The 12,937-nt window shown below is 39.8% G+C and overlaps 1 protein-coding gene across 1 annotated transcript in view; it reads right to left on the reverse strand.

Moving 5' to 3' along the window:
- FAM186A (family with sequence similarity 186 member A) overlaps positions 1 to 12,937 on the reverse strand; it is an 83,802-nt gene that overhangs the window by 64,350 nt on the left and 6,515 nt on the right. The window contains 6 exon segments of the mRNA XM_029206706.1: positions 2,089 to 2,430; positions 2,432 to 2,583; positions 2,585 to 2,903; positions 2,905 to 3,084; positions 3,191 to 4,301; positions 4,304 to 6,736. Of these exon segments, the coding sequence (XP_029062539.1) occupies positions 2,089 to 2,430; positions 2,432 to 2,583; positions 2,585 to 2,903; positions 2,905 to 3,084; positions 3,191 to 4,301; positions 4,304 to 6,736 (4,537 nt within the window).

Below are 12,937 nucleotides of genomic sequence, written 5' to 3' on the forward strand. Positions count from 1 at the left end.
ACCAATATTTTTTAATATAGTTCTGAAGGTACTAATCAATTCAGGTAGACAGGGACAGAAATGAGATGTTTAAAAGTTGGAAATTCTAGATGTAAAAAATTATTATTTGCAGGTGATATGATTATGTAATTGGAAAACTCAAGAATATCAACTGAAAACCTATCACATGCTTTCGAATACAGTAAGATGGCTGCATACAAAATTGATACAGAGAAATCTAGCCTTCATTTATACAAATAACAACCAGTTAGAAGGTATCATAGAAGAAGAGAGTCCATTTACAATAGTAACAACAAAAATAAAAACTAGCAAGATATACACTTATGGCAGAATATGCAAGAGCTAGATGAAAACTTTAGAATGCTCCAACAGGACACATGCACACACACACACACGTGCACACGCACACACAAACGACCTGAACAAAAGCAAAGGTATATCATTTTCTTGAATAGGAAGACTATATTAATAAAGATAAACTGGGTTTTGCTGTTTGTAAACAAAAGTTTACCTGTTGCTCATACTACAAATCCATCATAGCTTTGCAGGGAGTGAGCTTCATTCTATACTCTCAGGAACACAAGCTAACAGAGCAGTCATCACCTTGAACACTATAGGTTATCATACCAGAGGAAAAGGAGACTCTAGAGGGTCTCAAACTGACAATGACAAGCTTAGTACAGAAATGATACACATTAATTCTGCTCACATCTCATTGACAAGTACTGGCAAATAGTACTAACTACCACGAAGACTCAGCATCATAAAAATAAAACTGCAATAAATAACAGAGAATAGAAGTAACTCATCTATATGCAATCAATAAAAAATAATAGAAAATCCAGTTATGGACTTAAATGATACAACAATTTATGATGAAGCTACATTCAAATCAATGAGGGAAAAAGGTAGATTATTTTGTAAATAGTGATGGGGCAACTGTGCAGCCATGTGGGGGAGTGAAAAACATCACACCTATATCTCACAACAGAAAGCTTAGAATCGAAGACTTAAATGTAAAACAAACAAAAAACTAATAACCAACCATAAAAGTACTAAAAGCAACCTAGAAATAATTTTTTTATATTTCTCATAGTGGAGAGGGCCTTTCTAAATATGGTACAAAGCATTATTGCAAATATTGATATAGGGACTTCCATGGTGGTCCAGTGGGTAAGACTCCAAGTTCCCAGTGCAAGAGGCTCGGCTTCGATCCCTGGTCAGGGAACTAGATCCCGCATACATGCCGCAACTAAGAGTCCGCGTACCACAACTAAGACGTCCACATGCTGCAACTAAGACCCAGTGCATCCAAAATAAGTAAATAAATATTTAAATAAGAAAATATAAACACATAAAAATCAAAATTTTTTTAGAAAGCAGAACCCACCAAAAGCAGAGTCAAAACACAAGTGGGGGAAATTAGGCAATTTATGTCACAGACAAGGGACTAATTTTCCAAATATTTGAACAGGCCCCACGAATCAATTAAAAAAGCAACTTGACAACCCAACTGAAAAATGGGCAAAGTATTGAATAGAATCTTCACAGAAAATAAAATACAGATGGCTCTTAAGTCTATGAAAAGATGCTTAACCTCAACCTATAATAAAAGTAATGCAAATTAAAGCATTGAAATGCCATATTTTATCTATTACATTGGCAATGAACCAAAAAACTGATAATATTTCATGTTAGTCTTGATGTGGGGAAGTACTCTTTTACAATGCTGACCAATGTATAAATTGTTACCAGTTGGAAGTTACCATTCTTCCAGTTGGAAGCATTTCTAAACTTCTGAAGTTGATATTTTGGAGATCAACCATGATCCACAAAATATACTTAAGCATGTCTGCTAGAGATATAAATGAATGAAATAGATGTTATAAGACATTTTTTATTTCCTAAAAAATATACTTCCTTTTACTATCTTAAATATGCTTCCATTCCACAGACCTTCTATAAGAGAATCTTTTAGAACATCTAATCTGACAAATATGTATATACTTATAGGGCAGTGAGGGAGGATATTTGAAATCAGGACTAAACCTGATTTCAGAAAACTGGACACACAATATTTATATCTACCTTGCACACTGGATCAGCCTATAGGCAATGTACTTGTGGAACAGGTATCCCAGCCGAACTTTGTCCGTATGAAGTGTCTCAATTATGAGATTCCTAGCTGTTGTGTGTAGTTGTGAAGGGAGTATAGAAGCTTTTGTCGCCTGATTTAAGAGAATCAGGTTCTTCTGCTGAGCCTCCACATCAACAAAATAGTTCTGTTCTTTGAGCTCTTGGGGATAGGAAGTGGGCACCATCATCTTGGTTTTCTGGGTACCTGAAAGTGAGGTCAGTATCCAGGTCTTATCTATAGGGGGAAATCGGGATTTCTGGTCCCATTCAGAAGGTGAGCTCTGTGATGTTTTGGGTAGTAAGAGAAGGTAGTGATATTACAGGCTTAATGAGAGTAGGAAGGGCCCCCTCATCAATGTAAGGGGTTTGGGATACTGGTGTCCTGTAATCAGTGAGATAGGACTTAAATGTTCTAAATTGTTCCATAGCAAAAGGATCTCGGGGGTCTCTGGATTTCTTCATAAGTGTCAGAGACCTCTGATATTTGGAACTTCTTAGTGGTGAAAGGGGCTTGAGGTACCTTGAAACTTGGAGCACTGGGATGGACCAATGCTGATTTAGGTTTCAGAGAAGAAATAATTGACAATCTTTCCTTACTTTTTTTAGAGACAGGAGAGGACAAATTTTTCTGGGGCTTTCCAGGGGTTGAGGGAGCCCATAGTGTAGGGCGTTGCCCAGGGGTGGGAGGGATCCATAGTGGGCAAGCTTGCCCAAGAAGGGTCCATGGTGACAGATGCTGCCTAAGGGTAGAAGGGGCTTGTAGATAGCTCATGGGTGGCAGAGGTCTGGAATGCCTGAGGCTGCTCAGAGAGGGTTAAGGGTCCAGATTCCAAGAGTTCCTCAGGGGTGGAAGAAGCCCCAGGAACCAAGCACTTCCTATGAGAGAAAGGAGCCCAGATACTGGGAATCTGTGCAGAAGTGGCTGGGACTCCAGATATAAGGAGCTGTCTGAGGTCAAGAAGGGGCTTCAATATCAGAGGCAACTGGGGAGTCACAATGTCCCTAGATATGAAGAATTGCCTAGAACTAAGAAGGGCCTGGTGCAAGGGGCTGCCCTGGAGTGGGAGAGGGCCCAGATATTGGGCTGGGGACTGGAGCTGGGAACCGAACAGAGGTGGATTGACCCTTAGAAACTGGGGTCTGTCTAGAGGAAGGAAAAGTCTGTGGTGCCAGGAGCTTCCTGGGCTCTGAAGGAATCCTCATTCCCAAGGATTTCCCAGGGACAAAGGGGGCTTGTGTAAGAGGAGACCTTGATATCTGCGAAGGAGTGGAAGAGACCTCAGATAGAGGGGACTTCTCAGCAACAGGAGCAGATGGTACTGGGGACTGCTTAGGAATGTGAGGAGCACGTGTTGTGACAGCTATATCAGTAACGGAAAAGACCCCAACTTCCAGAGTATGTCTTGAAGGAGGACCAGGCCTGCGTGGTAAGGACTGCTCATTAATAAGAAGAGCTCCTAATTTTAGGTCCTGCTCAGACCTGAGAGTAATACCCATGGACTGGGCCTGTCCTGGGGTGAAAGGGGCTCCCAAAGGTTGGATTTGTTCTGGGATGTGGGGAGATTCTAAGGTATAGTTGTTATCTGAGGTGGGAGGAACTCCTAATTCCTCAAACTGTTCTGGAGAGAGAGAAACCCCCAATGCTTGAGCCTGTCCTAAAGTGAAAGGGGCCCCCAAGTCCTGGGCCTGCTGAGGGGTGACATGGATCCCCAGTCCCTGGGCCTGTTGAGGGGTGAGAGTGATCCCCAGTTCCTGGGTCTGCTGAGCAGTGACATGGGGGACCACCTGTGCCTGGGCCTGTTCAGGGGTGACATGAATCCCCAGTGTCTGGGCCTGCTCATGGGTGAGAGTTATCCCCAATGCCTGGACTTGCTGAGGGGTAAGGGTGACCCTCAGTGCATGGGCCTGCTCAGGTGCGTGGGCTGCTCCCAAACCCTGAGACATCTTAGGAGTAGGGTTTTCCCCCAATTCCTGAACCTGATGGGAGGTGGGGGTGATTCCCAGTGCCTTGGCCTCTTCAGGGGTGAGGTTAATTTCCATTGCCTGGGCCTGCTGAGGGGTAAGAGTAATGGACTTTGTGGGAGACTGTCCAGAAATAGAAAAGGCTCCTGGTGAGGAAGATTGTATAGAGATGGGAGGAATGATTGGTATGGGGTGCTTTCCATAGCCAGATTCTCTAATTTCTTAAGATTCCCATTGAACTCTCTTCTTTGGTGTAACTGCAGTGCGTCTTTTGGTGTGCTCTGCCACCTGGAAGACAATGTCACTGAAGTGTGACTGAGCACCTGTTCTGGTTGTTCAGAGGTTTTCATCTCCTTTGCTGTTTTCTGCTTCTGCCTTTCATGGTCCTCTACCTTTCTCCTTGGCTTCTGCTTCTCCTCCTCTCTCTCCGGACTGCTTTCTTGCTCCAGATATCTCACTTCCTTCTGAACCTGCATCACCTGCTGTCCTTTCTCCTTCTCCAAGGGCACTCCTTGTTCTTTCATTTTTTGCTTCCATGCTTCCAGCTGCTGCTGCTTTGACTTCTGATGCCCTTCTTTCTCCTCTTCCCTTTTCTTTTGCCTCTCATCTGGCTCAATCTGCTTTTGCATCCTCTGTTTTTGCTGTCCCTTCCACACCTCTTCTTCCTGCCACTGTTTCTGCTTCTGTTGCCCTCGCTTTCCCTCCTTCATTGGGAGCCATGCCTCTTCCTTTTCCAAATTCTTATTTATCATCTCATAGCTCCTTTCTTCTAGCCTTTGTTTTTCCTTCTCCTTATGGTCTTTCCCTACTGTTGAGGCTACAGGAACATCCCGTTCACTTTCTATTTCAGCCAAGATCATTTGTATTAAATTGTCAGTTAGTGGACCAAGGCTCTCCTGTGAAAGTAAGGTGCTAATTTCTGACTTTGCACTAATCTGCTTCTGAAAATGCAATTCTGGCATAAATGAGACCACCTTTTTTCGTTTCATAGGTTTCTCTCCAATTTGTCCTGCATTTTTTATATCTTTGTATTTTCTCAAGATTTTTGTCACAGTTTCAGCCACTTTTTGGAAATATTCCTCGATTTTTGTCTTTATGATTCCTAATTTTTCAACTTCTGCTCTTTTTAATAATAACTCTTCTTTTGACCTAGTCTTTTTATCCAAAGGCTTTCCTATGTTATCGATTTTCTCTTTTAGGAATGACACTATGGCTTTCTGAAATTCTTCTAGATTACTCTGTTCTCTTTTGCCATCTGGAGTTCCTGAAGTCTCTTTAGTTATCCTAGACTGTGATTTAACAAGTTCAAGAGACTTGACTTTCTTGGCGAAGACTGACATATCCTTCTCTTCAGTTTTTTCTTCTTTGCTTATAATGGTTCCTGGAGAGATTTGGTGTTTCTTTCCTTTTATTTTCATTTTCTCAGAGGAATAATCAAGTTGGCTCAACCTGGATGGCTCTGCTTGGCTACTCATCTCACTTCTGCCTTCTTCGTCCATTGACTCAATGATGAGTTCCTCTTTATTCTCTGAAGAAATTTGACTTTTGCTATGGGAATATTCAGGTTTGGCTTTCCTGAGTCTTTCCCATATACTACTGGTTCCACTTTTGCCACCTTGGCTCTTTGTGTCAGAAGGGAAATCAGAAGGAAAATGTTGACCTTTTGATTCAGTGAGTGACTTTGATTTGCTTTCAGAAAAGGATTTTATTTCTTTTCTCTTCTTTTCTAGTGCTTGTATTTCAAAGTGGTGATCAAGTTTGGGCCCTGCAACTTTCTGTTTACCTTTATCATCATTCACATTTGATTCGGAGGTCTCCTGCACATATGGGCCTTTTGTGCGCTTTCCTTTCTGTGATTGGTACTGATCAGTCCCATCTTTCTGAAAGGCACCGCCTTTCTTCGCTGATATCTTATCTATAATGATATCTTCAGTGATCTCTTCAGAAGACTTTTTCTGTTTTTTTTCAGGTAAAGGGTATTGCTGGTCAGTTATATCTGAAATCGTCTCACCTTGGGCTGTATATGAAGGAGATGAGTCCCACTTGATCCCCAAGGCTTTGGTCCCTTTTTGGGGGGCCTCATCTACAACAATTTCAAATTCTTTGGCCAAAATATTATCTACACTGTCTAATGTGTCAGCTTGGCTAATGGCTAATTGTGGAGAAGGCTCAGGTAGCACTCTCAGTGTTGATGTGGGCAATGCTTGGTGTTCTACACCTTTGGATCGAACAAGGTGTTTATATTTTTCTTCTGCTTCTTGAAGTTTCTGCTGAAGCATTTCATTTTTTTTACTGAGATCTTGTATTATCTTCAGGGAAATCTCTTTTTCTCTTTCACTTGTCGCATTTGTATACATATTGGCACTTTGGAGGTTAATAACTTTCACTTCATCATTTAGTGTACTCAAAGCTTTAGAAAGGTTTTCTATTGTTGATGACATATATTTAATAGCATTGTTTTCCAATTTATTGAACACTGCAGTATCTTTGAGTTCCTGTAGCATATCTTGGATTTCTGAAACCTTTGTATTTGTTGCAAATTGATCACTAATCGTCTGATCTGGTCTTAAAGCATGAGCTGTTGCAGGTCGCTGTATAACACTTTCTATCCAAGATTTCCATAGAGAACCTCTAGATGCTAGAAGAAATAAATAAATAAATAAAATAATGAGATCGCATTTCTTCTTTTGTGCTGTGCTCTATGTTTAAGCCTAAGGAATTTAGCCTAAATTAACAGATAGATATAGGATAAAGTTTCATCTGGTAAGTTTGGCCCCAAAATATACAGCATTATTTTCAAAAGAATGACTCTTTTCCCACAATCATCTAGAAGTTCTTCTTCCAGAGTTTAGGAGAAGAACTCAGCTGTGACCTCAACTTACTTTCGATTACAATTTTGAGATTAGACATAAGGTAAACCAGAACTTTCCTTTGGTTTTGATTATGCTTGGTGCTTTCCATTTTCTTTCTTGGGTTCCTATCTTTCTTTTCTCCCTTTTCTGAGTCGAAGCTAACCTTGATTCTTTCAAAAGGATCACAAAAGAATAGAAGGCAAACATTTGAAGGGATTTCCAAAATGGCTGAATGAGAAACTCAGCAAATTTTTCCCAAAAAGGCAATGAAAAAACTGAGCAAAACTGCCAAAAACAATCATTTTAGGACGTTGGAAACTGAGCAAAGGCATACAACAAATTGAGAAGAATTTATTCAAGAAAAATTTGCTATGATGTTTTAGCCTGGAGCTGCTTCCATCTCCAACTCCCTAGCCCTATGGCCTGAGTTCTACCAGAGTGAGGCAGCCTGTGAGGACTGACAGCTCTACTGCCTGAGGGGGTTGATTTGATCTAGAGCAAAGCAATTCTTTAACAATACTACTTTAACCCATACACAGATCTGTTAGCAAAGAGTAGAAGCCTTACTGGATCAATCTGGATTAATTAACGATTGACTAATCATTGACTGACCACTAAGCTATGCTGACCCAAAAGTAACCCCTAAAATTCAGGCTTAAAAATAAAAATAAACAAACAAAAAAACACAACTGAGTAGAGATATCAGTGGTTGCCCACTGTGGGGGATACAGACTCCGCCAAATTAGTCCAGACAAGTCACTAAAAAACAAACCAAAAAGGCAACAAAAACAAACTCTGGAGGTTGTAAGGAGAATCAAAATCCAGAGTTGCTACAATATATTACCTAAAATGTCCAGTTTTCAACATAAAAAAAAGCATGCAAAGTAACAGAAAAGTGTGACCCATACACAGGAGGAAAAGCAGTCAGTAGAAATTGTCTCAGGGACCAGGGAGAGGAGGTGGGCAGATGTTGGACTTACCAGAAAAAAAGAAGCAGTTATAAATACGTCCAAAAAACTAAAAGAAACCATATTTTAAAATAAAAGTATGATGACAATTACTCGTCAAATAGAGCATATCGTTAAAGAGATGAAAACTGGAAAACCAAGTGGAAAAATTGGAGTTGAGTAGTACAATAACTGAAATGAAAAATTCACCAAAAGGGCTCAACAGCATGTATGAGCTTACAGAAGAAAATAACCAGCAAACCTGATGCTAGATAACTAGAGATTGTCTACTCTGAAGAACAGGGAGGAAAAAGAATAAAGAAAAATGAACAAAGCCTCAGAGACTTGTAAGGTACCATCAAGCATACCAATGTACAAGCAATAGAAATCCCAGAAGAAGAAGACAGTGGGGCATTAAAAGTATTTGAAGAAATAATGGCCAGATCATCTCAAATTTGATGAAAAACATTAATCAACACGTTCAAGAAGCTCAGCAAATTCTAAGTGGGATAAATACCGAAAGAGCAATACCTAGAACATCATAGTCAAACTGTTGAAAGCCAGACAAAGTGAGAATCTTTAAAGCAAAAAGAGAAAAATGACTCATCACAATCAAAGGAGACCCATTTAGAACAGGGGAACTGCAGTAAATTTAACAGGTCACTTCTTATCGGAAACAGTGGAGGCAGAAGGCAGTGGGATGGTATATTCAAAGTGCTGAAAGAATAATACTATTAACCAAGAATTCTATATCCACCAAAACTATTCTTCAAAAATAACCAGCAAACTTGATGCTAGATTGCTAGAAGTTAAGACATCCATTCCCTGAAATAACACTCTTCCCAAAGTAGCATGAATGTACAGCCCTCATAACCATCATTATTGCATGTTTTTAAACACTTCTCTAAATGTATTACAGAAGAGCTATCACATCCATTCACTGAAATAACACTCCTGTCAAAGTTGCTTTCAGTGAACACTCATATATCCATAGTTAATACATGTATTTTTAAACTCTTCTCTAAGTACATTGCAGAATGTCTGTCACATCCATTCACTGAAATAAGTACATGCTTCTCAAAGTAGCATGCATGTACAACTCTTTATTTTTAATGAAGGAGAGAAATAATATATACTGACAGCAAGTAAGCTTATGAGAAGATGCTCAATATCACTTGTCATTAGAGAATTGAAATTACAATGAGATACTGTTACACGCCTATTAAAATATCTAAAATTAAAAAAAACAGATAATACCAGTGCTTGCAAGGATATGGAGTAATGGAACTTTTGTTTATTGCTGGTGGGAATGAAAAATGGTACAGATACTTGAGAAGACAGTTTCGAAGTTTCTTACAAAATTACTTACAAAATAATGTAGTCTTTTAAAAAATTTACTACTATTATTTATTTATTTATTTATTTATTTATTTTTGCCTGCATGGGGTCTTTTTTCCTATGCATGGGCTTTCTCTAGTTGTGGTGAGTGGGGGCTATACTCTTCGTTGTGGTGCGCAGGCTTCTCATGGCTTCTCTTGTTGTGGAGCACAGGCTTTAGGCATGTGGGCTTCAGTAGTTGTGGCACGTGGGCTCAGTAGTTGTGGCTCGTGGGCTTTAGAGCGCAGGCTCAGTAGTTGTGGTGCACAGGCTTAGTTGCTCCGCGGCATGTGGGATCTTCCCGGACCAGGGATCGAACCTGTGTCCCTGCGTTGGCAGGCAGATTCTTAACCACTGCACCACCAGGGAAGTCCCAAATAGTTATTTATTTGGCTGTGCCAGGTCTTAGTTACGGCACACAGGATCTTTGTTGCGGCATGCAGACTTCTTAGTTGCGGCATGTGGACTCTTAGTTGCAGCATGTGGGATTTAGTTCCCTGACCACGGACGGAACCTGGGCCTGCATTGGGAGCACGGAGTCTTGACCACTGGACCACCAGGGAAGTCCCAATGTAGTCTTATATGATTCAGCAGTCATGCTTCTAGGTATCTACCCAGTTAATTTGAAAACTTACATCCACACAAAATACTTGCATGAGAATGTTTATAGTAACTTTATTCTTAATCACCAAAACCTGGAAGCAGCCAAAATGTCCTTCAATAGGGAGATAAACAAACTGTGGTACATCTATACAATGAAATATTATTCAGCAATAAAAAGAAATAATCTATTAAGCCACAAAATATTATGGAGGAAACTTAAATGTGTATTGCTAAGAGATAGAAACCTGTCTGGAAAAGCTACATACTGCATAATTCCAATTATATGACATTCTTGACAAGTCAAAACTATAGGGACCCTAAACAAGCAGTGGTTGCCAGAGTCTTGGAGAGGGGAAGGATTAAACACAGGGGATTTTTAGGATGGAGAAACTATTCTGTATGATACTGTAATGGTGGATACATGACAATATACATTTGTCAAACCCTACATAACTCTACAGTACCAAGAGTGAAACTACATAGGCAAATTTTAAAAAATAACCATCTAGGAGGTAAGGGGATCCCAGGAAGGAATTCATACTGTGATACGAGAATCTAACCATATTAGAAATGTATGACACAACCTCACTGAAAGAAATGGCAGTGCCGGGGAAGAGGGAGTGTTGCTGACCTAAGTAACTGGAAATGAAAGGATTCTGTAAGACCAAGGCAAAAGGAACTACATATGAGGGCTGTACTGTAGTTGATAAGTTGTTTCCCTTGGGAGTATGGGTTAATAATTCTGATACTGCTATACATGTATACTGGACTGAACAATTAAGTAAATGGATGGCGGATGGTAGGAACAGGTTTCTCACTGTTTGGGGTAGGAATTTACTGATAAGCAAGGGGAGGGAGCTAGAATGATCCATGTGATAATGAACTAGAGTTAGAGACATTGACAAGAACTCATGTTTAGCTTAATGTAGTTACAGATGATTATATACATAAATGTCTATAGATATGTGCATATTCATGGATCAGCACACGCACACATTTTTTTTGCTCTGTCAGATGAGAGGGCCAAGGGAATTCCCTGGTGCTCCGGTGGTTAGGACTCCAGGCTCTCACTCCCAAGGGCCCAGGTTGAATCCCTGGTCAGGGAACTAAGACCCCACAAGCCAAAAAAAAAAAAAAGAAAAAAAGAAAGATGAGAGGGCCAAACAGAAATAACACCCTAGTAGCAATGACCACACATAGCAACCAGATCTTGGTTTTTAATACTATTCTCTAATGAAAGGAACCAGAAGTCCTTGGAGAAATGACAGATTCTAGAACTGGGGCAGGAAATATCCAAGATGAACCTGAAGCATCTTGTAACTTGTAAGTACCAGAAAGTAAGGAAGTGCTAAAAAAAAAAAGAGAGAGAATAAACCACATTGATGCGGGTATGTGAAAGGGGCACAAAACCAACTGAAAGAGGTTCTGATGGCCAAAGCTGGAACTTGAGCAAGAAAATAAAGTAGTATTAGGTTTTATAACCCAAAGTATTAAATATCTGTGCGTTCATTTTGATATAAATAAATAATCTAATAAATTACTAAATAAGAGAGAAGAGACAGACTCCTGTGCTTAAAAGTTCAAATAATTTATGTAGATACTCCACCCTAGAGGAGGGGGCGCATAACTCTCCATTCCTTAAATGTGGGCTGCACATATGGACTTCCTTTTAAAGAGCACAATATGGCAAATGAGGAAAAAACTACCTTTGCAGTGGAGAAACCTGACAAGCACTATTTTAGCTAGGTGATCAAGGTCAACACTGAGTCATAAATCATTTGATAATATGTACAGTTGAAATGGTATTGTGACAATAGTACTTTACCTCTGTGATCTTTCTCCCAAAACCCCATAGCCCCAGGGTAAATGTGAGAAAAATATCAGATGAATTCCAATAGAGGGGCATTTTACAATACACCTGACTGGTACTCCTCAAACCCATCAGGGACATCAAACACAAGGAAAAATCTGAGAAATTGTCACAGCCAAGAAAGCCTAAGGAGACATGGCAACTAGATGTAATCTGGTACCCTGGATGGTCTCCTGAAACAGAAAAAGGACACTAGGTAAAAACAAGGAATTATTAATCAATTACAAACTTTAATTAATAATGTCTCAATATTGGTTTGTTAATTATAGCAAATGCATCATACTAATGTAAATATTAATAATAATAAAGTATGGTGAGATAAATGGAACTTTATTATAGTCTCAATTTTTCTCTAAATCTAAAACTGCCTGAAAAAAATGACTGTGAAATGAAGACAATCCCAGATAAGCAATGACTTGGTGCTGGTAGACTGGCCTTACAAGACATAGTAAAGAAGTCTTTTAGGTTGAAAGAAAATGACACCAGAGGATAATGCAATTTCACACAAAGAAATAAAGAGCACCAGTATATGTAAGTAAATTTAAAAGACGGTAAAAATATTATTTTCTTTTTCCTCTCTTAGTCAATTAAAAAGACAATCATATAAAACAATAATTTATATGGACTTCCCTGGTGGCGCAGTGGTTAAGAATACTCCCACCAATGCAGGGGACATGGGTTTAATCCCTGGTCCAGGAAGATCCGACATGCCTCGGCACAACTAAGCCCATGTGCCACAACTACTGAGCCCACGTTCCACAACCACTGAAGCCCACGTGCCTAGAGCCTGTGCTCCGCAACAAGAGAAGCCACCACATTGAGAAGCCTGTGCACTGCAATGAAGAGTAGCCCCCGCTTGCTGCAACTAGAGAAAACCCGCGTGCAGCAGCGAAGACCCAACGCAGCCAAAAATAAATAAATAAATAACAATAATTATAAAACTATATTGTTGGGCATATAATGTGTAAATATGTAATATATATGACAAAGCACAAAGGAGGGGAAGAGAATGGAGCTATTGGAGCAAAGGTTCTATATTTTGCTGAAATTAAGTTAGTACTAATCTCTGGCAGATTGTGGTAATTTAAGGTGTATACTGCAGGTCCTAGAACAACCACTAAGAAAATTACTCCAAAAATGTAGGAAAAAATGGAATTAAAAGGTAGACTAGGGCTTCCCTGGTGGCACAG

Source organism: Monodon monoceros, unplaced genomic scaffold (assembly GCF_005190385.1).
Source record: "Monodon monoceros isolate NGI ecotype Baffin Bay Population unplaced genomic scaffold, NGI_Narwhal_1 Super_Scaffold_6, whole genome shotgun sequence".
Lineage (NCBI taxonomy): Eukaryota > Metazoa > Chordata > Mammalia > Artiodactyla > Monodontidae > Monodon > Monodon monoceros.